Source organism: Vicugna pacos, chromosome 18, assembly GCF_048564905.1.
Source record: "Vicugna pacos chromosome 18, VicPac4, whole genome shotgun sequence".
NCBI lineage: Eukaryota > Metazoa > Chordata > Mammalia > Artiodactyla > Camelidae > Vicugna > Vicugna pacos.
The window spans coordinates 41,145,040-41,169,091 of NC_133004.1; the positions used below are offsets into that span (position 1 = coordinate 41,145,040).

The window sequence follows — 24,052 nt, forward strand, 5'->3', positions numbered from 1 at the left end:
AGTCCAGGAAGGCCTCCACCTCACCCTACCCACGCCCTCGGAGTGGGCTTTCGCAGGGGTGGCGGGCGTCTCTGCCGAGAAAGCAACGATGTGAGGCAAGTGTGAATGGAGCTACGTCTGTGGTGACCGCGCGGGGCGGTGGAGTCCGCAGTCCTGGAGATTAGGGGGTCGCTAAACCTGGCCACCTTTCAGCAGCACCCACTTCCGGCTCCCGCCACTCTCCACTCTAGTGTACCCCCTGCCCACCGAGGAACGGTTCTGTTCCTGCCCATGTAATCCTAGGAGCCAGGGCGGCCAAGCGCTGGGCTATGCCGATTTCAGAGGAGCTAGAGGCTCAGTTTCTTTGCGGGGTTGGGGCGATAGGCGGTGTCTTGGGATAAGTTAATTCTGGATCATTCCCTGTGCACAGACCTTACCCACCAGCATCCCAGACAGATGGCCACTGAAGGAGATCCTTTGGAGGGAGAGACTATTTCTCAGGAGCGCTTCCTTCTCGCTGCACGATTGCCCTCAGCCCCTCCTCACCACCACCATTCAAAAATTCCACTGCCCAGGCCAGCTGAAGGCTCTGGTCACAGAAGTAACAGACTTTCTGGTGGAGGTATCTTTTGCCCGTGCACCTTGAGAGGTTTGAGATAGGGTTGGGATTCAGACATGTTTACATCCCACTTCTGATCCTTCCAAGGACCACCCACTCCCATTGAGGGTGATGGAGCTGGTCCATCTACGCTCTGCAAGACAAACCGGCAGCTGACACATGGGTGGGGGCCTTACAGGACCTTCAGATACCACTGTCATGGCAAGTAGGGTACCTGAAGTGGGGAGCTGAGGGTTTGGGAGAAGAGGGCAACTGTGGCCCCTGTTGAAGATAGTATTTAGGGAGGAGCCCCGGGTGTCTCCAGGTGAGGAAGGAGATGTAACAAGTACTGAAGCTCAGCAACCTGGTTCTTCTCAGACTAGTCGGAGGGCCAGAAAAGCCTGAGGAGGGAGAGCTGGGCTTCCCATCCACAATTCTCCACTTCCCAGGCCTGGGAGGAAGGGGCCCACCTACAAGCTGAAGTACTGGAGAAGCTAGTGGTGTTATGTGCAAGGAGGCTAGGATCCTCGAACATCCCTTAAGGGTCATGGTGACAGTGTGATGCAGGGCACCACCTGGCATCGTGAGGTTGGGCATCTGGCCAACAGGCAGGCAGCGCCCAGGGCCTGCTCCAGGTGCCTCCGGGTCAACCAAAGCCTGGGAGAGGTGCTGGCAGCTCAGGTAGTGCACTGATGGGTGTTGCCAGAGAGAAGCAGGTATGTGATAGATCCTGAAGTGGCCACCAAAACAAGAGAGTGTTCAAAGCCATAGCCTCCAGTGTGGGCTTGACATATGCACCATGTGCAAAGTGGCAGGGACACAAAAGACATCTGCAGGCCCGTCTCCTTCCTAGCCTTGGTGCTGCCTCGAGGAGCAGGGCACCCCCATGGCCCATGTACCTGCTGTGCTCCCAGCCTGGAGCCTTACTCCCCAGGTTTGATTTGAAGTTACCCGCAGGAGGGTCTCTTCATATCTACTCCTTCCCGCTCCCCACCAGTCAGGCCACCTTGCAGGCCCCTGGCCCATGTGCAATCACAGCAGCAGTGACAGGGACCAGCTCCAGACTGCCTCGTGTCATTGAACCCCTAGCTCTAGCTAAAGATAAAGCAGGAAGCAGCAGGAATCTGAGTGCCTGGATTCCAGGCAAGCAACCGTGGTCGAGTGGGTTGGTAATCAATGCCAGGTGATTTAGCCTGCTGGGTACCAGGAAAAGCCTGGAGCCAAATAACGGACCTAATCAGTTGCCCTGGCAACAACACTGCCCTTGGCTCTACCCAGACAAGATTTATTTTAGCCTGTTGCCCTGGTAACTCAAGTTGCTCCCCAGGGACAGGAGGCAGTAGAACCTCAGCTCTGCTGGGTGAAAACACCTCCTCCACCCTGAGGGGGTCCACCTGTGCATCTGGCTGCCAGGTGCAGGGCAGCCGTGGGAGCGGCTCTCCACGTTCTAAGTGCCTATGGGAAGCTCTTGTTACCAAAGAGCAGCCTACAGGGAGGAGATGGGGCACTATGGCCTGGCTCTTCCCGTGTGCCCCTCTCCTCCATCCCAGGTTCTCACTTCTCTGTGGTGGGGGATACAGGGACAGCGCCATCCCCTTCCTCCATCCCTCCCCCACTGTGGCTCCCAGGCCACAGTGGAGAGAATGGAGGGCTTGACAGAGGTTCTGGGGACTGGCTTCCTGCTTCCTCACCCACAGAGGTAGCGCCGGTGACCCGCTGAAGGCTGGGGTCAAGCCCGAGGACTGTTGCCTTCAGAGCACGGTCACAGCACTGGCCAGGGTTACATGAGGACTTGGTCAGAAGCCTGGTGGCAGCCTTGGTGAGTCCCTCCAGCCTCCTGGTGTGGGTCCAGATTTCTAACCATCAGGCAGGGACTGCAGGGAGGCCCTGGGGGTGAGGCAGGAGGGACACAGCCCAGTACTTTAGACATTTTCTATCAGGTCAGGGGTTTTTCCACCCTTACTGCCTTCCTGCCTGGAGAGAGGGCCCAGTGGAGGCAGCACCAGGGCTGTTCCACGCCAACAGGCAGCTGCAGTCCTGGTCTTGGCCTGTGCCCGGGGAACTCTTGGTTTTTCTGCCCAGGAGTCAAAGGCTGACCCAGCATAAATTCTCTGACTGGTTGTCCTGCCCTGGCCAGTGAACTGGCTGCAGTCTACGTCGGACAGAGTGACTGGGAGGCGTGGAGAGGGGACCGCAGGGAGGTCCTGGGCCCGGGCACCAAGTAGTTAATGAGATCCCTGGGAAACAGCAGGCGCATGACTGAAACACACAGGAGGAGGCACTGTAGATCCTGGGCCTTTAAATCTCACCTCCAAACCTCAGGGTTTTTGGCTAGGAAAGGAGAGGTGGGGGAGCTGGGGAGAAAAGTCTTCTCCTCCTACACCACACAGACTTCAGCTTCCCTCCCCTCCCTGGCTCTGAGCTCCCTGGCTTCTGAAAGGGAAACAGAAGGAAACAGAGAGATAAGCAAGGGTGACAGAGAAAAATACTGGGAGAAGGGGACAGAACATGAAATAACCAGGGGGGAAAAAGATGGTGGTCCAACCTGGAAGCACCCCTGGCAGATGGAAAGAGGGAACATAGACAAGACAGGATGGGGACTGAGCCTTGGGAAGGTGGGGGAGGCCACACCTGGTGTGCAAAGAGCAGCAGCTGGAGGGATTTCCAGAAAAATCCTTAAAAGTAAATAAATGATAACATAGTCCCCACCTCTCCTTGTTGTCAGGCTGCTAAAGGTCATTGGGTGGAAAGACCCAGAGAAATCCCAAGAATGAACAGCTGAAGGCCAGAGTTTCTGGGCAACCGTGGAAGGGGGAGAGCCGCTCCTGACAGCAGGGCTGAGCCCTGGGCCTCTCCTGCACCAGGTGAGATGTTTAACCCAAGCTGTCTGTCTTGTCACCACACAAACAGCCCAGGCAGACAACATGACTGTTGACACAACATCCCAGGTGGAAAGGGTATGGGGAAGGGCTGAGGATGCACATGACCTGGAGTGGTTCTAGCCCACCTCCCTGCTGGCTCCTCCTCCTTTGTCCCCCTCGCCCCAGCTCCCTCCGTTGCTAAAACTGGACTCCAGTTCACACAGGGACTGGCTCTGTCCTGAGCCACCAGCAGCATCATCACCAACCTGGGCAGTCACATGGACTGACATGCGGCCCCTCGAGCTGACCCAGAACAAGACCACGAGAGTCTTTTTTCTTTCAAATGCAGTTCTTTTCCAACATTGCTTGCAACAGCTTTGGTGCAGAGGTTTGGGGGCTGGGGGGCAGGGGAGGCATGTGGAAAAAAGAAAGGAACAAAACAGCCAATTGCACAAAGCCTTCCTCGGAAAAGCCCAGGCTCTGGGGTGGTCGGGACTTGTGGCTCCCTCCCCCCCCAACCCCTGGAGCTCCGGCTTTGCTGGTCCAGGCACAGATGGGGCTGCATCCCATTCCCCGTGTAGAGAGCTGTCTGGGAGGGAGAATGGCTGCATGGATCTCTATGTGTGAGTGAGTGAGTGAGTGAGTGTGTGTGTGTGTGTGTGTGTGTGTGTGTATATAATAGGCTACATTAGAAAATTCTCTATGTATAAATATAAAACACTGGTATCCAAACAGGACACCATGGCTAACTAAAGTGCTTGACAGGTGTTGGGCATGTAGAAGTATGTAGGTGAAACTCTGCATCCTGAGTGCCCAGGACACGGGAGGGAGCTGGCGAAGTGAAAACATGGAGAGAGGGCGTGCCGGCCACACCAGGGCAGCAGAGGCACTCTGGCCTCCCGGGGCCTTCTCGGCCTGTCTGGTCTCCATCCCATGTCAACGCCAGGCTCGCCTCATCTCCACCTTTTCCCTGCTTTCCTTACTGTGCTGCTGTTCACGAGGAGAGCGGCCTTGGAAAGCCGGGCATGGGGGCGAGCTGTTCCCACAGGGGAGCCTGCTCAGCCTGGGCCCACGGCTTTCTCCGCCCACAGGGCTGGGAGTCAAGGAGTCCTGTGGACGCTGATGGTCGGAGAGGAGGAGGGTTACTGTCAAAATCATTAATAATTTCAGCATTACGACACCGTCGCTCTTCTAGGCCAGGCCCTGTGTCTCTCCTCCTGGGCCTCCTGCCTGGGTGGGGGCTGGAGGGAGCAGGGAGGGAGTCTTGGGGCAGCTGACCTAGGAAGCCGCCCTTTTCACTGCAAGCCCCAAGCAAAGCATCAGCGCCTCCACCAGCCCCAAGACCCCACCCTGCAAAGCAAGAGCCATCTCGTCTCAGACACGCAGAAATGCCACAGGCAAGTGGTCGTCAGAGCTCCAGGGAGTAACGGGGCCCCAGAGACAGGCCCCCGAGGACACAGTGCTACAAGAATGGGTTCGTGGTAGGAGGTTTAGAGGCAAACGGGCTAGATGAGGATCCAGTCTGGAAAGAAACAAGAACCACCACAAATTGTTAGAATAGGGAGGAAAGCCTGGAGGCTACAGAAGAAATGCAGCCCAGGATTCCCTTCTCCTTAAAAATTACTGTGCTGAGGGAAGTGGGAAGGTGAGGGAGGCAAGCAGAGGGCCCAGGAGGTGTGGAGGACGACAGCCCAGAAGAGTTGAGGCCCCTCAACTGGCCCCCACGTTCCTGGCTGGGACACAGCAGAATTTCCCAAGGAGGGGATATGAGCTCTGTCCCACATTGCCCTCTTCTTCTGGAAGGGTTCTGTCCAACCCCACCCACCAACCCTGCACCCCTCCAATCCCCCGTGAAAGGTCATGCCCCATGCCAGGGCCTGGCCTGCCCTGGGGCACTCACCATGAAGGGGTTGGTGGAGACCCCGGCTGGCTGGCTCAGTGGCCTCTGCCCCAGCTTGGCTGAGCCCAAGTCTCCAAAGGAAGAGCCTGGGAGGCAAAAGCAAAAAGTCAGCAGACACGAGCCCTGCCCACCACCCCCTTCTGTGCTGGTGCCGGCCACTCCACCCTGCCTCTCTGCTGGCCGCACAGCTACATCCCAAGGCAGGAGGCCAGAGGGGGTCTTTCTACAGTCGGGAATAAAAGTGGAGCACAGAGGACACAGGCAGGTCTGCTGCTTCCCTGGTCCCTTCTACTGGTCCAAAAGGGAACTAGCTTAGATGTATGGCTCCCTAATACATAGTTGTATTATGTACACACACACACACACATACACTGAATCCCTTACCATTCTGCTGCTGAGTCATTGGGGTCTGTGGGGGGAAGAGCGGCGGTGGGAAGGGGCTGGCAAAGGCCGCGGTGGGTGGCACTGTCTGCGGGAAGCCAGGCCCAGCACTGCTCATCCCAAAGCCGGGCCCTGTGGAGTGAAGGACACAAGGCTCAGCTGAGGTTCCACCTGGGAGGCTGGGGAAGAGTTCTTCCTAGGTCCCTCCAAGACAGGGAAGTGGGATATAGTTTGTCCCTCCCCAGAGGTACCCAGTAGAAGGACCCTGCATGAGCCCCGGGAGCCCTCAGCATCCACACATCCTGCCCTACCTGCCCTCCCCTGCCCGTGGCCTGTGGCTTGCACAGCAGGGCAGTCATGAGCATGGGCACAAAGGGGAACTGGGCCAGCTTTCTACTACCTGTTATCCCGCTTCAACTGAAGTAAAGCATTTGCGCTCTCTGTGCCTCAGTTCTCTCATCTCTAAAATGGGGACCATGCCTATTTCCTTGGACTGCTGTGAAATTAAATAATGGACGGAAAGCCCTCAGCACTGGGCCTGCCACGTGGGTCAGCATGGTGGGGAATGTCATTCTTTCTTCCTGGCCCCAAGGCTTTTGAGAACAATAAAAAAGCAAAAAGGAGGGGGGCATGAGTGTGAGTTTGGAGAGAGAAAGGCAGAGGCTGGGGAGGGACAGGAGACCACAGGACTCTGGCTGAGGAGGGCAGGGAACAGGGCCGTGGTTTCTGGTGGGACACTGAAGGGAGGGAGGCCTGAAGGAAAAAGAATCACTGCCACCACCAGTCACAGGTGAACCTTCAGAACAGGCTCAGGTAAATGGCAGTCTGTTTTTTCTAATTCTGAAATTCTGTTTGGGTGATTTGGATGCCTCTACCTTTTGCCACTAGGTGGCCTGAAAACTAAATGGGTCTGGCCTGAGCTGGTGAAGGGTGAACAGGAGGCTGCCTGGTGCTCCTCCTGATGGTGGGGGCAAGGGTGTGAAGGGGCATTTGTGTCCTGGAGAAAGTCAGGGCCAGGGGACAGTCTGGGAGGCTTACCTGTGGCCAAGCCGTTGGGCTGGAACGGGTTGGTGGAAGGCAGCTGGGGGTGAGCAGCAGGGGTGGTGAAAGGGTTGAAGGCTGCTCGGGGTGGAATAGGGTGGAGGTGGGAGGAAGAGAGAGTTATTTTTTTCTCATTTGGTTAATGTGATAACTGATCCTTCCTCTCAGTCCTGGTGTGCATTTCTCCACCTCGTTCCCTGTCCAGAGTCCCTAATTTCCTCTCAGCCTTGGATCCCCTCCCTGGGTATCTACACAAGAGACTCACCTCCAAAGGCAAGCCCTGCGCTGCTGCCTCCACCAGTGGTGGCCGATTGGAGCGTGGGGACCTGGCCAGCCATTCCGAAGATGCTGCAACATGGAGAGAGAAGTCGGCATGCCCATTATCCAGCACCAAGGAGGTAAGCTGGGCAGGCGACCAGGAGATGGCAAACCCCATCCTGCTGGACGCAAGGCGCTGAGTGGCCTGGGAAAAGCCAGGCCAGGCCTTCTTGGGCGGCTCTCCTGCCTGAAGGTGAGCTCACCAATGGCTGGACCTACCTGCCAGGGATGCCTCCAGCTGATGCCCTGGGTCCCAGGAGGCTGCCCACATCTGCAAGGCTGTTGGGCTGACTGGCAGGTGCCAGAGAGGCACCAAATGGAGTCACCTGGCTGCTCCCTGGGCAAGCACAGGAAAACAGTAAAACGGGGTGCTTGGCGTGAGATGGTGAGGCTGGATGGAAGGGGCAGGAGAGATGGAGGCGAGAGTACAATGGGGAGGGAGGGGAGTGATGGCACCAACTGGGTCCTTTGAGCCAGCCCGTTCGTCCCCCAATCGTCCAGGTCTGGAGGGCTTACCTCCCACAGAGAATTCTAGGCAACGTGATACTCAGCCCCTGTCAATTCACTTAAGCGCTCAAAACTGCCACTGCTGAGAGAAAAGCAGTTCTTCCTCATGGGTCATCATCCTTCCTGCTCTACTCTGGCTTACACTTTCCACTTTTTCCTTAAGAGATGGAAAAGTTGGTCCTTTCCCTAAACCTGCATTTCCATTTATGGATAAACCATATGAAGGGGCAGGTAGAGGGGGTGGGAGAGGAGCTGTGACAGGTAGAAAGGCTCGGGCGCTCGGAGACTAACAGAGCATGGAGGTGGCACTGGAGGGGACAAGCAGAAATCTCTGGTCTCCCCAGTACTGTTCCCACCTCCATCGGAGCCGCCTCCTCTCCCATCATGGGGAGACAGCCCCCCTCCGCCCAACACCATGACCTCAGATCAGGTCTGGGACACACTGCTCATGGGACAGGGCCCACTGCAGGGTTCTCCCGCCCTCCCTGGAGAGGAGGGGAGGCCCAAGACCTGCAGGGGCAGGGCAGCGGAAACACTCGATAGGAATGGCTGTGGGGCAACCTGAAGCGTATTTGTGGGGAAGGGGAACATGCCCGCAGAGGCGGAGACGGTGGAGGTGAAGTTCGGGTAAGAAAGTGGAGGGGACAAAACCCTGTATAGAGTGGGACAGGAGGTGGTAATCTTGACCAGGGAAGATCCTTTTCTTTCTTAGAGACAAGGAGGGAAAGGAAAAGTAAGGACCCCAGGCAAGGAGGGAGAGGGCAGAGCCAGGGTGGTTCCCAAATCCCTGGCCCCTCAAACCTCAGCACCGATGTCTTGTCTGTAAAGTTGGGGGCTTTTTTCCGAATGCCTCAGAACTGTAATTTGAATCTCTATGCTCTTCTTTTCCGAAGGGTGAGTTTCTCCAAAGCCCCCTGGGAAGGGTGTCTTCCCTGTGCCAGGCACAGAGCCTAACTGCGGGGACCCGGCTCTAACTGGGGGAAGTTGGAAACCTGGCAGGGAAGACAGGGGCCCAGGGCCTGCCTGCCGCGAGGCTGCAGGGATGTGCTGCTTCCGGAGTGCCGGCACGGGGAAGGCACCGCTCCCCTCGGCCTCTGTCCCTCCCCAGCCCTGTGCTCAGCTGTAGTGTCACTGAGCTCGCTGGTCTTCAATCCTCTGCAACCTCCAGGCCAGCAAGGAAAGCCAGCAGGCTGGTGGTGGGTCTTCTGCTTCTCAAGACCCCAGGCCTTGCCTTTGCGCGACTGGCTCAAGGTACATGGAAATTTCCAAGCAAACATGGCTCCCTGGCCTTCTTTGGGTCTGACTCTTCAGTCCTGCTCTGGGCTCTCCTGTCAGGGCACTCCCCTTGGCGAGGACCAGGTCCTCAGCCCTCCCAGGCTGGCAGGGGCTCTCCTCTGGCAGCCACAGTGCTGTGAGCCTCCTGGCGGACACTAGAGGGCAGAGCCGGCCCTCGCTCAGCAGGGGTCGGCACCCCGCCCAGGGCCCGCGTTCTCAGAAGGGAGGCCAACGCTAGGAATACCTGCGCTCTCGTTGGCTTCTTACCGGCTTCCAGAGCCTCACTGCACACAGCTGGATTTGTAGACTTGCCCGATAACAGCTTCAAGGGAAACTGCACTTTTAGAAACCTCCCCTTCTCCACACTCCCACTCAGAAATATAAAAATACTACCAGGCTTGTCAGGAGAGACACCCACCTCTCCCCCAAATCTTCCTACCTCCTCCCCAGTGGCTCTTCGTGCCACGTGCACAGAAACACCCTCGTGATCACGGTGTGCACGGAAGTGAATGGCATCTGCCGCTGGCCAGGCATTTGATTTTGGCCAAGTCACTGGCTAAGTTGAGCCAGTTTCCTCAACTGCAAAACGGAGATCTTTCTTTCCGCGTGGGGCTCATCCGTGAGGATGCTCCTTGAGCATCCTCAGCGCTGGTGGGCGCTGGGTCTGGCCCTGGGCTCTCTGCTTTGGAGGTGACTAGACTCAGGACAAAGGGTCCCTCCCAGGTTCAGCCTGGGATGTCTCCAGGGCTGATGCCTCCCTTCTCTCCTTTAAGGCTTGGCCCATTAAGCTCTCTCTTTAAAGGTATCAGTTGCACTAGGAATGCATTTCTGGGTGGACCAATTTATAACCACCTTGTAATAGGCTGTTTCCCTTCCAGGTCTCATTCCAGGGAATACTTCTCTCTTGTTAAATCGACTATTCAGGTACCAATTTACATTCTTACCAACAGCATATAAAGGGGCCTATTTCCCCATGCAATACCGGCCATGATTAATCTTTAAAGTTTGTGTGAGTATGATGTGCAAAATTATTATCCTACCCTAATTTGCATTTTCCCTGATCAGTTAGATTGAAAATATTTTCATGGTTTTTTTTTCTGGCTATTAGCTGCTTACATCCCTTATTCATTATTCTTTCTTATTAATGGCAGTTTTAAAAAGCACATTATGTCTATTAGCTTTTTGTCTATTTTCCATGTTTTAAGTGTGTATCCTCTCCCTACCTGCTTCATGCCTTTAAGGACATGAAACATTGTTTTGGAACACTTATTAGGACATCTTTGTTTAGGATATCTTTTACTATATAGAATAATGTGACCTCTGTAATTTCTTTTTGTCAGAACTTCTGGAGATTTTGTTTCCTAGTATATGGTCAAATTTTAAAAGAGCTATATGTTTGAAAAATATATATATTCTGTCTTTTGGTTACAAAGTTCTACTTATATTTCTTAAGTCAAACTTGCTAAAGTGTTACTCAAATGGTCTACTTCCTTCCTTCCTTGTCTGTCTACTCCATCTGTTAATCTTCTGAGAGAATCTATTCCAGTTGGTTTATGAGATTTTCACTGTGTCTAATGGTTTTTGCTTTACAAATTTCAAGGCTACCCTGGCAGTTACTTTAAGTTCATGATGTGAGAACTTTGCTGTGAATTTTGACTTTTATCAATATAAAATGTCTTTTCTTGTTCCACTCAAAAAAATTAAAACCAAAAACCACCAACCAGTTCACGGTGGGAGGGCTGTGGGCAGAGCAGAGTCAGGAAGTCTGCGCTTGGGCCGGGCTCTGCCACTCTGTGGGCTGCATAGCTAGGGAAACTGCTGGGCTGCCTCCTCTGTAAAAAGGCTAAATTTGAGGGGTTCCTTTCAAACCTCAAAACTCCAGGGCCAGAGGACCTGAGATAGAGGCTTCTACCTCGGGCAGGCTGTGGCGGGGGGCGGGTGGAATAACTTACCAAAGCTGGAACTTCCAGTTAGCATCCGACTGGCTGGTAGTGAGGGTGGGGGAGGGAAAAGGTGGGGAGGGGAGGGGGAGAGAGAGAGTGTGTAAGTCACTGGCTGTCCCAAGTCTTCACACACAGTGCTCGGGCTGCCCACTGGTGTGCAGGATGTCCAAAGGAAGGGGGCAGCCTGAAAGCTCTGAAGACTGATGTCTGGAGTTTAGGGAGGAACCGAATGCTTTAAGGTGGCCTTTGGACTCTCCTTCAGTCTCATAACACGAATGGCACGACACAGTTTGCAGGTTCTGTTCCAAGAAGGATGCGTGAGGACTTCTGGGGACCACCTTGGACGCTGACCCCGCCCCATGAGCAGCATACAGCAGAGACAGTCAGAGCACTCCAGGGGAAAGGTCATGTCCTCAAGTTTTCTAGGTCTCAGGTCTCCCACACTTCTCAGTCAGCGGCCTCCCGGCACACAACCTACACAGTTCCTGCGGCGGTTGTAGCCATTTTCCTTACATGAAAAAACAGAATGAGAGCCCCTTCCTCTGACAAGCATCTCGTCAGTCTCCTCTCATCCTCCCCCTGGAGCTTCCTCTCTTTGTCCAGTTCTTTGGGTTGGTGCAGATGTGAATGAAGGGCGAATACGGGTGTGGACAACCAGACGCAGTTATGAGAGAGAAAGAAGCCGGAGGGGCAGAGTTTACCTGGGGGTGCCGGCGGGGCCTGGAAGGGGGCTTGGCCAGCCGGAGGAAGGCTTCCAAATGCAGAAGAGCTGGGGCTACTGCCAAAGGCATCGAAGTTGGCAAAGCCCCCATGGGAAGGCGTCTGGCCTATGGGTGGAGAGGATACACAGGTTATATTTACATAGAATGTATGTGTAATCTACATCACGTAGACTAATTCCGAAGGCCAAAGGCCACTCAGTGGGACATCTGCCTTCCCACAGGTTCCTTTTCAAAGGGAGGTGGCAGAAACCTAGAGCAGACAGCCAGACACATGCGAGGGAAAGGGCATTTCAGGGGCCTCCAAGTTCATTCCTCCCTTTCATCCTTACTCCATGAGGCATTAACATTTTTGTCAGCACCTAGTCTGGGCAGAATCATGTGAAAAAATTTTTGTTGGTGGGAAAAGGCTTAAAAAAATAAAACGGGAAACTAGATAACCACTTGGTTCAACCCTCTATTGGCTGGTGCTGATCTCTGGGAAGAGGGCAGGGGAAATGGAACACGTAACAATCCCCTCCCCCCATCTTAACAGAGAGGGAAAGTAACAAAAAGGCTATTTCTAGAGTTCTAAACAGAAGTGCTAGGAGCCCCCAGCTGTAATGCTTCATGGCCAAACTCCCAAACATCCTCCCTGCTGTCCTCGTCTAACCCCCACCCTTCCGGCTGCAATGCTTCAGAATTACCGCCACGTTCAGTCCCATGATGAGCCAGCCACATGAATCTTTGTCACCCCAAGGGAGTGAATTCCTTGTGTTACGGGTGCCTATGCTGTAGGAAGGTTCTCCTCCCAAGGCCCACTTACCCCCAAAGGCTGGGAATGCAGCAAAAGCTGGTACGACCTGGGGCGCAGCAAAGGGGTCCCCGCCGATGTCAGCCAGCAGATCAGTGCTGGCCTTGACTGAGGAGTGGGGAGGCGGCTGAGCGCTCCGGGGCTGTGACGTCCGAGGCTGAGACTGACTGACAGACTTGGAGGAGAAGGCAGTACATACAGCATTTGGAATCCCAGACATGACCCAGGCCCCTGCATGGCTCCCCGGGCTGCCCCCAGATAGGCAAGTGGAGAGAGAAGAGAGGGAGAAACTGCCCTCAACCGAGAGGTTTCTCGGGCAGAAGCTGTCTTTGCCCGTCTCATACCTAACTCTTGTCTTCTCAGTCCACTAGCTCTGGAAACCACATGCTTTGGAGCATGTTAGTCCAGGTGGCCCTGAGATATACAGGGATGTTGCCCAACAGTCCCCCTGCGGCTGTCACCTCCTCGTCTTTCCCAGGTGCTTGAAGCAGTGTCCTGACCTCTCCGTTTTCCCTTAAGAGGAAGGGTCAGATTTGAAGTTGATACTCTGACTTCCCTAAATACCACTTCTTGTTGGGTTCTTTCTTCCAAAACATGCAAGTCCAAGGTGAGAAATACAAGACAGGTAACAGCAGGGCTGAGAACCAACTCACACCTCCTGAACCGGTGGCTGCTAACTAAGTCCCGGGGATCTGACTTAGGAACCTGACATCATCTCCCCAATCCCAAAATAATGTTAACCTTCAGATCTGAGAGTTACCTGGCTGGAGGTGGAGGCAGCAGCGGAGAGAGATGACACGGGATCCCCCAGAAGTGTCCGCAGGGGCTTCCCTTCCGGGATGGAGCCCTGGACAGGGGTGGAGGCACTACCTTTGCTATAAGCAGGCCCCTTGACTTGGTCTGGGGGGACATACCTTTAAGAAAGAACAGTTAGGCTGAAAGGAGAGGGTAAAACCTTGGGCCTTGCTCAGCTTAGGTACTCGAGAAAACACAGGTTACAGCAGTCAAAGTCCTCTCGCATTTTCCCTACCAATTCTCTTTTTTGAACTAAAGGGAATTTAGCAACTTAGCAAAGTTCTGCCTCACCACCTGAGCTCCCCCTTTATTGTCAGATGTTCATTCTTTCCCTACAGCAGTGTTCACTTTGCTCTTTGCTTCTGCCTGTTTTCCCCTCTTCTCTCCCTCCTCTTTCTGGCACTCAAACCATCTGGGCTTCAAGAAATAACACCTGCAGTGGTGCTGATGGACAGGCGGGCCTATTTTTCAACTTCCTCCCAAAGTTTCCCCTCTCATCTCCTGGGAGAGTCTTCACGTTCCTTTTTCTCAGCCCCATAGAAAAAGGTCCTGCCGCCTCATCTTCCAAGTGCTCACAGTCTACCCTGCCGGCTCCTGCTACTCCGGATGGAATCCCCTTCCACGGTGGATGTGGTCTCTCCTTGGGACGTGCCTTCTTTGTCCTGAGGACACCCCCAGAGGGACTCCAAAATGCTGTTTTATCCCCACCAGTCTCCTTGCTCCCTGCATTCTCTTCTCCACCCCACAGTTACCCCCCAACATGCACACACCCCAGAAATCAAACAATGGGAAGTGACACCTGGGGAGAGAAAAGGCAAGAGATGCTGATTCCTCAGCAGGAAAACAGGGTACCTATAAATCCTGGGTTAACAGTATAAAGCTATAGGACATGTGCTCCCCTCCCAGCCACCTTGCTCCATAAATGAGATCAGCTGAGCTGTATAAAACTAAGCCACACTCCCTGGTAGGGGGCTGAGCTCTCCCCTCAGTCGGCCATCACCCCGAAAGAAGGGACATCAAATCGGCCAGGTTAGTGATCGAGAGCAAGTTGCTCTTTCCTATACCCTTATTATTTTGAAGTCAGAATTTAGCCCTAACTTTAGCATGTGAGTGGAATAGATTCCACCCTCAGCTGGCCTTTGGGAGAAGCCTCAATTCAGCTCTGGAAACTGGACTGTCAGATGAAGCATGTCTGGGACACACGTGTCCAGAGCCATCTCTTTCCTCCTCCTTACCATCTCTTCTTCTCATATTTTTCCTGAAGAAACTCCTTCACCTTCTGAGGATCCCTGGAATCTGGTATTAAAGATGTCCGAGCATCAAAAAGACCCAGCCAAATCTTCCTGCAAACCTAAAGGAATGGAGTCAGGTAACAACGGAGTTGGGGCAGAAAGCACGAAATGGGAATATACCATTTCCAGCTCATTCATCAATAAAGGTGCACTGAGCACAGACACAGTGTGAGGATCTGGGTGTACCTACAAACACAGACATAATCCCTGTCCTCACAGAGGTCATCACCTAGTGGGGAGGTCATGCCTTAGATAAATAAAAATAAATCTATAATTACATATCGTGACAGAAAACAGTGAGCCATGAGAATTATGGGGAACTTAATTTGGATGGGGGTGAGGCAGGAACGATGGTTAGAGCTGAGGTTTCCAGAGCATCCTGTAGAGGTCTTTGCACCCTCCAAGTACGTCAGTCACCTGTAAGCTAGGGGTACTGCTAACACCAAGGCTGGCATCTCCCCACCAGCAAGTTTTAGCTGGAGAAGGGGTTTAACTCACTGTCAAGTAAACGACATGGGCTTAAAGCCAGTTGCTGAGGTTCAGGTCAGCAGAGCTGGCTCCAGCTCTTATAGGGGTGGCCCAGTCCGTTCTGAGTGCTCATCGGCATGGCACATGTCCCTCCTCGAGTGCCCAGGGCCACCCCCCACCCCCAGAGATCCTGCTCCTTCCCCTGATTCCTCCAACCAGGGGCCTGGACAAACCACAATTTGTATAACTAAGATTTCATAAATATTAGATCAGATAAGATTAGATACCTCACATACTGAAAAATACAGAGAAATGGGGACAGAACAGAAAACTGTAGGGTTTTTCTATAATCCTGAGGCAACAGTCCACCGACCGACCGTTAGGAAGCACAGCACGCAAGCGCTCCGTCTGTGGCCGCTCACCTCGTTTCCCCGGGACTGCAGGAACACTACCTCAGGCTCCGTGAAAGTTGTCATGGAGATGGACTTGACTCGATGGGGGGGGTTCAGGCCTCTTCTGTGGGAGAGAAACAGAAAGAGGAGTAGAATGCAGTCAACACTGCAGGTTGGTTTATGGGAGGAGAAGGAGGGAGAAAGTATAAAACAACACATAAATTAAACTGACGGAAGCTACTTCCTAATTCAAGGAAAGAAGGGAAGTAAATGTTTTGGAGGCTTCTAATGAGAGACAGGGACGAAAGTCAGGAACATGCTGGAAGCCCAGTCATTCTGGAGAGGAGGGTAGAGCCTGCTCATCGGAAGCCTCCTCCACCTTGGCTCAGCCCCCAGCAGTTCAGTGTTCAGGCTGAGGGGGACTTCTGGGAACACAGACATGTGATCACTTTTCATTTCCTGGTTTATCAGTTTTAGACCTACAGCACATCCTCAAGGTCCCAGAGCCCACGAAGACACAAATTCCTCAAGCATGAGAGAGGCCAAAAATGAAGGCCCACGACTATTCCTGATAGTCCGAACAAAGATCGGACGTGGAGACAGAAGAGTCCCTAGGCTGGCTGCCCCTCCTCTTGCCCACACAGGAGGCTGGGAGGGTGCAGTGAGGGAGAGGGGCCCTCTCTTTTAGGAAGCGATCTCTGGGAGAAGTATTCCACACTTTCTCACTTCTAGATCTTTCAACGAAGCAGGAGGAAGTCAGGTTCAACCATGAGATACAAGACTGGCGTCAGTCAGGAACATGTACCCTGAAGTGATGCTTTTGTGCCAGCTCTGTGTGTTCTGTTAACTCCCTGGGAGTCCACTTCTGCCCACAGATGCCCTGTGGTGATTACAGCAGAGAAGGCTTCCTTGCCCCCACTCAGCCGCCCTCTGGAGCGTTCTAACAGGAACTTGGGGCTGAGCCAGGCAGCGTTTCAGAGGTTCCCCTTTCCTCACCTTCAGTTTTACTCTAGTATTGTCCTACTGCCCTCATTAGATTAAAACAAAACTGGCTGAACCAAAACAGATAAACTAGACCTTGGGACCAGGAGTGAACGACCACACAGGCACATGTAGGAAAGATGGTCTCAAGTCATGAGGCCTCTTTGGGCTTTTACTCCCCAGGGAAAAAACGGGCAAAGCAAGATCCTGGTTGATGCCTTTAGGAAAGCAAACAAAACTTACCAAATGGAAATCTTAGGGAAAGGTGGAGAGAGCACACATTTAAGCTTACAGGCGCCTGGAGGACTGGCAGTGCGTGTGTTAGTGTAAGTGAAGGCAGCCCAGGTTGGGAGAAGGGACAAGTGACAGAGTACAAAGTAAACAGTGAAGGGCAGCTGCTCTTTAGGGTGATAAATTACTGATGATGGGGTTCTAACAAAGGACAGGAAGGACCCTGGGGTCTCCAACTGGGGGTGTTTTGAGCACTTCTGCTACTAGACTTTAATGGGTCTCAAAAGACCCCTTTAAAGGATAAACAATATCCAGGAGGACTCCTGTCCCTCTCCCCCAGGAAACGTAAGAGCAGGGAAAACTAAAAGCAAGGCTGTGTAACCAGGCGTCAGACAATAGCTCTTAAACTTGATTTGACCCGAAGACGCTCTTCTGATTGCGTTGCAGAGCTATTCCGGCTTTCTCTCCTGAAGTCTGTCTTACCAATGGCTTGATTTGGTTTTGTTCCGAAGTCCAGCCGACCTGCTTTTATACTCTTTCCTTTGCCCTTTCTCACCTTAACCACTACGCCCTTCCCCCTGAGACGCCAGGCCTTTCTGAAGTCTAGCCAGAGCAGACCTCTCTGTTCCTATGATCTGGATCCTCCACTTCACCTCCCACTCACAAATATTTACCTTGCTAAAATAGAAGGCATTGTAGCAGGCACTGGGGGGGGGATACAAAAATTACAGGACTTAGTCCTCCATCACCAGACACTTGCTTACAAGAAAGACCCAGAGAGCCTGGGCAAGGATAGGTCTCAACGCAGCAGGGTGCCATTTAGGCACACATAGTCAGATTAGGGAGAAATGTGGCACCAGGATGCTGTGGGGAGGAGAGAGAAATGGTCATGGGAAAAGTAGAATGTATTATGTTTACACTAGAAAAACAGATTCTAAGCCTATCACAAAAAGGTCGTTGACATTTCCTGAAAGGACAACCAGGAACTGTTAGCAGAGCATAAACAGGGAGGTGTGCTTCCTTGGGTGGGGTTGGGGGCCAGGAACTTAACCCACTCATCAATCTAGAGGGGGTGCTTAGAACAACAGAACTTCCTATGGCTGAGCTTGGACTGGAGGAGGTTTTTTGGGGGGTGGTATGTGGGGGGGGGAGACAGGATAAAGGGAAGACAGAGAAAATGTGTTTTAGGTGCTTTGGGCCAAATGAATCTGATGGAACAGGATGTTTCCTTAGCACAGTACAAAAAGCACTGCTCTAACCTTGATGTCTGTAGACTGGATTATGTATAACCAGAGCCACGGTTTGGGGGCAGGGAGAGTCTACAAGATAACACTCTGCAGCCCAGGAAGAGGGCCTAGTTACATGGCTTATGACTCAGAGCATTTGTCTCTGAATCACAGAGGCCATTGCTGGCTGAGAGAAGCAATTTCGAAACAAGAGCCCCTCACCTCCCAGTAGGCAGAATCAAATGGTCTAGGAGTGTTGTGCGTTACTGGGTACACACCAGGGTCATGCACTGGGCCAGATGGGAATCACTGGCCTGGAATTAAACAGACCCAGCTCTTCAAGCTGTGCCCAGTCTCCCCAACATAAACTCTCAGCTTCTCCCCAAAAGAAGAACTGAGAGCTAGAAGGAGGCACTGCCCTTTGGTTATCACAGCAAATCTATTCCGTTATTTCTAACCAGGAGGAGCTGGGGAAGTAGAGATAAACATATTTGTCCAGAATAGGGCAAGTTTTTCTAGTTGAAAGCAAGTACATTACTAGGACTCAAGCCTTCAGCCCTTCAGCCCAGTCATGATGTCTTTTTATACTTCAGTTTCTTTTTCACGGGGCGCCCAAATGGCATTGTAAGTACTTGGAATCACTCTGAAGGACGCTGAATTTCTTGGCAAGCGAAGGGACTTGCAGAGATCCGCAAGTCTGCCCAGTTCCCTCTCTCTCAGCCTCACTCCCCTCCCTTTGATTCTATTCAGCATACTACTATTTCTGCAAATACCACACCTTTTGTTCCTCTGTGGTCATCACCCTCAAACTGGCCCATATTTTGCTTCTATCTGCGCTTTATAAAAGCCTCAAACCTGCTTCGCTGCTCAGATAAGAAGGTTCTGCCAGGTTGACAGTGGAAAAAAACAGTTCCACCCAGCACCCGAGTTCTTTTGTTCGTGCCAGGTTTGGACTTGGGAATTCCTTACCTCTGAGTATTTGTGTTCAAATTCATACAGCCTAGATTATGTTTCTTTGCCCCTGGGATTCCATTCCTCTGCCTCTGAGCAGGGTTCAGCTAAACGAGGTTAGGTCTTACCTTGGACCCAAATACTACTAAGAACAGTCCCTGTTAGAGGCTCCTTATAGTCCCTCCCCTATAGCCTTGCTCCAGGGTCAGTTTCACTAATTCTAGGAAATTTCTTCCTAATCTAAATTCCCCTGCTTCAACCCATTTCTTCTTCACTGATAATAAGAACAGCTTCCCTCTCCCAGGGAGCCACATAGAAGCCTGATTTTACCAGCTACCTTCCTCTTCAGGCTAAGTCTTAATCCTTTCACATTTTTCCCTTTTTCTTCTCCTTCTTCAGGTCATTTATTATTTTCTTAGGGGGCTTTTCAAGTTGTCCAAGGGCCCTATGTGATAAAGTGCCTAAATCCGTCATTTTAGAGGCTCTACCCACCTCTGCTCAGCAGAAGTGACTATGAAGGTGAGGTGGGAGGAGGCAGAGGGATAGGACTAAAATAAGGGCAAGACGTATGTCTACCTCTTCAGCCCAGACGGATGGAAAACTACTGAATTATTGAACAACCACTACATCTTTCCTTCCATGGAGATAGAAGTGCTTCAGTTGGGAACAGCTCCTATCAAGCCAGATGGGGAAACTAAGGCACCAGGAAGGTAGCAACTTGTCACAAATGAAGAGCTGTCAAGCACGACTCTTGACACCCAGTCCAGAGCTCTGTCCACTTTAATCCTGACTTAATCCCATTGTCAGTCGAGCTGTGTGGAAGCAGAAGAGACAAGTATCCACTACTGAGACCTGAAGGGCGATGGATTAAAGGATGGACCCAAGCCCACAGGTCAGAGAAGTGTGTCATGTACTTTGCTGAAAAACTGGGTGTCAAAGACAGTGCCTGTCCCTGATGCCAGTGAGATCTCGGGCCTCATCATCTATTTTCTTTTTAAAGAAAAGTGGTTTATCCATTGAGGCATCCAGGCAAACTGGAACAAGAACACTGAGGCACTGCTTTGGAAATAAATCCCTTTAAGTGGCAATTTTTATCCCTCCTTCGCTTCAAATAGCAGATTCACTTTTTTGTTGAAGAGTCACAAATAAAGATAAACAAGCGCATGTACATATTGGGGAAATTAAAAAGATCTATATCCAGGTTAAGGAAATTAGGTATTGGAAGAAAACCAAATGAATGAAACTAGGTCAAATTTGGGACCTACAATTGTGGCAGCGTGTATGTAAATTTAGAAACGACAGAAACTAGCAGCCTCTCTCTCAGGCCCTCACACCAGCACTGTGGGTTTTTGCTACAGCTGAGAAACTATTTCTCATTAAAAAAGAGAGCAAGGATGAGCTCACACATGCATGAGACAAAGGCATAGTCATCCCCACCCACTAGTATTAAAATCTACATTTTCCTTCAGATCTTGGCAAATTCAACTTTGGCTGGAACAGTCAACTTTGTTGTATCAGTCAGTCCAGCCGGAGGGAAAACCTGGTAATTCTGCTCGCTGCCCCCACAACACTCCATCCCCCTAAGTGGTAGACAGACTTGTAACACACTCAACAGACAACTGGCTTTCAAAAGAAAGCCAGTCCCGCTGTCTCCTTTCTCTGGTTATGGTGCTAAGTATGATACTTCAATTTCCCCCCACCCCTCAGGATCATCCTCTTTTAAGAAAGCATATTTCGACTCTTTTCTTTCTTTTTTTTGGTGGGGGGAGGTAATTAGGTTTGTTTGTTCGTTTATTTATTATTTAATGGAGGTGCTGGGGGTTGAACCCAGGACCTTGTGCATGCTAGGCTATACCCTCCCCACCTCGTCTCTTTTCATCATCACATCTCAGTATGAGCTCCCATCACTCTCTAGCCCATGCTGAGCATTATTTTACATCATATCGCTAATCACTACCTGCGATTATATATATAATGATTTATTTATTTAGAGTCCATGCCTTCACAAGCTACGTGAAGACAGGACTCTGTCAGCTGTGTTCATTACCCTATCTCTAGTGCCTAAAACGGTGCCTGGGGCTCGATACTCAACAAACATTTGTTGACTGACTAGACAGATGTGCAGGCTCTTGGCCTACTATGATTTTCACTTCCTGTCACCACAAAATCCTCATCTATGGGCAGTCAACCACGTGGATTTAAGATGTTAAGTGGTGAACGTGACATTGTGGGGCCATCCCTCTCCATTGCCTGCTAGACAGTGCGGTCCCTCCTCACTCCACAGCCAGCAATAAGCACGCCTTACCTCACACTCTGCCTTTGGCCCACATGCCAGCTCCCAGCCCTTCCCAAGGTACATCAAAGGACACAGGTAATACTCTGGTAAGACCCCTTCATCGCTTTGGATGCCTTGCCCCGGTCCATGCTCATTAGAACTCCAATTAGCAAAAGAGAGTCCCAAACCACCAGAACCTAGGCAGACAGTCACAGCCAGGGAGACTGCAGCTTTCCTGTAGAGTTTCTTCTGATCTTTCTCTCTTTACAATCTCAACATGTCTTCAGTTCAGCTTCACTTATTGGTCCAGCTTTTTGGTCCTTCACTCTACCCTTACTTCCTGTTAACAAAGGGTTGGCCTAGCTTCTCACTTCCCAACTACCAAAATGTGTGCCCTAAAGTCTACCATCAAGAGTCACTCTGAGTGATTCTCATAATGCTTTACCAAAATACTAAGGAAAAATGTCCTTTCTAAAATCTTTTGAAACTTTAAAAATAGGGGATGGGGATTGATAGATTCTCACCATTTGGCCCTATTGGAATTTAAGTTCCTAAGGAGGTAAGCCCCTAGTTGGAAGTACACAGAGCCCAGACAGAGACAGGCCTCTTGAAGTCCTTCTCTATTAAATTAATTGGTCCTTAGGCGACAGTTGCCTCTACCCAAGGTCTTTCCAGATCACTGGTGTTTGACTTTTCATTCATGAGGTCAACAGTAATGATCACAGGGGGAAGTGATAAAGTTCTGCAAACTGTGCACTGATATTTAAGGAGTTAACTTTTCCAGCAAAAGAAACCAGGTTTTGAATGTGAGTCAGATCCCTTGGCCCTCCTTGTGTTCTGATTGAGGAATATTCATTATAGAAGCAAAATGTTATCTGTGGGACCCTTTAAACCAAGAACTATAAAATAATAACAATGATATCAGCCCTTGCCACTTATTCAGTGTTTTATCTTTCATGCCATCACAGCTCATCTTGGGAATGAATTAACGCTGTTTCCTGACATTTTCTTCCTGGGACCTAGACTCTGATTTGTCATCAGTTTGATCCCACTGCTTCCCTTTACTTCTCTCCAGTCTCTCTATTTGGACTTGCCTTTTCATAAACAGGGTCTTCAGGAATCTGCCCTCTTTCTACTTTATGCTAGAAATATCCCTAAACTTGCTCCTATTCACCTCAAAGTACTTGTCCCAGTCTCAAGTCTCTATCCTTTTATTTCATTTGAGTCTCTGTCTCAACTTTTGACACTCCTACTTGTGTTCTAAATCATTGTCCCAAGAGCCAAAATGCTTTTACCTGGACCAAAGTCAAGTCCAACCTCACAACACACAAGTGAGGTTGATTGGAACATAGAAGTTTGGCAAAGGAGGTAAAAACTGAATAGAGAAATAACCCTAAATTGTATGAGGAGACCTGGATCCTCATTTCTAGTCTGCCATGATCATAACTAATATCAAACAACAAATGCTGAAAACAGCACCCCCCATCTGGCACTGGATAAGTTAACTAAACCTGTCTTGCTTCTGTTCTCCCATCTGTCACGGAAGAACAATGCAGCTCCCTCCTCGGCTCCTGAAGCTGTAAGAAGAAACAAGGAAAACACTTCTAGTTAAAAATGAAACCAACCAAAACCAATGTATTAATACTAAAAAAAGTCAAAATAAATCCCTTGATAAACTTACAAAAAATAGACATACAGGCTTGGTATCAGATGTTAGTCATGCATCTAACCAGATAACTCCCTAAGAGAGAAAAAGAACCTTACTACATAACCAGAAATCTGGGCTAGAACTGTGGCTCTAAATTAACTCAGGCACGACCCAAGCGTAGCACTGCAGATTATACAATGAAACCCCTCAAATCTAGAAAGAGTTGCCAGATGCTACTACCAGGAGCAAGCCATGGCAACAAAGAGCTTAAATGTGTAAATTATTACACTTAAGGATGGCTCATCCAGATCACCAAACCTCTGGAAAAGTTAAGCCCTCTAACAGGGCAACCCAGCAGCGCCTATCTCTTAGATTTGTAAGAAATCCACCTCTGGGTACCTCTGGGTAGCATTCCAAAGCCCTGCAAGATTAGGATCTGCTCCTGAACACCGGAACCTGCCATTATCTCTGTGCTGTCAGCCTGGGTTAACTTACCTTGTTTTAAATTGGTTTCTCCATCTCACGCTCCAAGGATGAACACAAGTCAGATGGAAGAAAGGTACTCCTTCATCTTGAGCCTAGTTTGTCCTATCTCTTTCATGTTTGCCCTCCTACGACGTGAAATTCCCTTTCAAGGTGTTTGTCACCCTCTGGCCCTTTAAATCTCTACCCCACCCCTCACAGTTTCCTTCAATTCTCCCCACTTTCTCCCCACTTTCTCCCCACTTTTGGATCGCCTCGCCTCATTTGGGGAGTTTCTCCAGTTCCCTCGATGTCCGTCTTTTCCCCTGCAACGCGACTCGATTCGTATCTTGTCTCCCCTGATCCTTTCCCTTCCCCATGACACTTCTGCAGCAGACGACCCTCTCGGCACATCCGGCGCATCCCAGGCCTCCCCACCGCCCCCGACCTCAGCTCTGTCCCTTCGCCCCGGGTCCCGCTGTCCCCAGCTCCCACTCTCCGCCGGTCCTCCCCCCGCGCCGGTCCACTCACAGGAGGCCGGAGCAGGTGGTGCAGACGAAGCTGCCCACGGTGATATCCACGTAGGTGACCCCGCGCTGGGCGCACTCGAAGCAGTGGCGGTTCCCGGCCTGGCTGCAGCCTCCCAGCTCCCGCACCCGGCGACACCACACTTCGGAGGCTGCCTCCGCCTCCGCCTTTCCTCCTCCGACCCCGCCACCCGGCCCTGGGCCCTTCTTCGCCGCCATCACCATGGCTGCTCAATCCCTCGGATATCCTCCTAGCAAGTCGGAATCGCCTCTTCAACCACTGCCGCCTTCCCGCCTCCTCAGCCACCTCCGCACACCCGGCTCCCCTGACAGAAGCTAGGGAGCCGGCGGCATCCGCGCGAGACTCCTCAACCCCACTGCTTCTCCTGCACTGCAAGCTGATTGGTTAGTCTTCTCCACCTCCTTACTCTGATTGGCCCGACATTGCTCGGCCTCGAGTTGCGGGAGCCGCCAACGCCACGCCCCGCT

At 51.6% G+C, this 24,052-nt stretch overlaps 1 protein-coding gene across 3 annotated transcripts; it reads right to left on the reverse strand.

The window, feature by feature from the left end:
- Positions 1–3,774: 3,774 nt before the first annotated feature.
- Positions 3,775–23,966, reverse strand: AGFG2 (ArfGAP with FG repeats 2). Of its 3 annotated transcripts, XM_072943205.1 has the most exons (14): positions 23,070–23,134; positions 22,438–22,503; positions 15,293–15,386; positions 14,346–14,461; positions 13,076–13,229; positions 12,328–12,490; positions 11,505–11,630; positions 10,813–10,845; positions 7,298–7,415; positions 7,026–7,108; positions 6,758–6,838; positions 5,723–5,851; positions 5,339–5,424; positions 3,775–4,960 (listed from the first exon to the last, which is right to left on the reverse strand). In XM_072943205.1, exons 2-14 carry the CDS (start codon positions 22,458–22,460, stop codon positions 4,901–4,903), a joined length of 1,266 nt encoding a protein of 421 aa, XP_072799306.1. In that variant the 5' UTR covers positions 22,461–22,503; positions 23,070–23,134; the 3' UTR covers positions 3,775–4,900. The 3 variants fall into 3 exon arrangements, with proteins under 3 accessions (XP_072799306.1, XP_006219189.1, XP_006219190.1); XM_006219127.4 differs by lacking the exons at positions 22,438–22,503; positions 23,070–23,134 and adding an exon at positions 23,568–23,966; XM_006219128.4 differs by lacking the exons at positions 10,813–10,845; positions 22,438–22,503; positions 23,070–23,134 and adding an exon at positions 23,568–23,966.
- Between the last annotated feature and the right edge of the window lie 86 nt (positions 23,967–24,052).

What these genes read in the sequence shown, in the direction of transcription:
- AGFG2 (XM_006219127.4), bottom strand. Translation starts at nt 23,788, where the DNA reads ATGGTGATGGCGGCGAAGAAGGGCCCAGGGCCGGGTGGCGGGGTCGGA. An exon ending in ACCACCTGCTCCGGCCTCCT is followed by an intron (nt 15,387 to 23,567) that starts GTGAGTGGACCG and finishes TCTCTCCCACAG; the next exon opens with AAGAGGCCTGAACCCCCCCC. An exon ending in GGCCCCGCCGGCACCCCCAG is followed by an intron (nt 10,846 to 11,504) that starts GTAAACTCTGCC and finishes CCTCACTACCAG; the next exon opens with CCAGTCGGATGCTAACTGGA.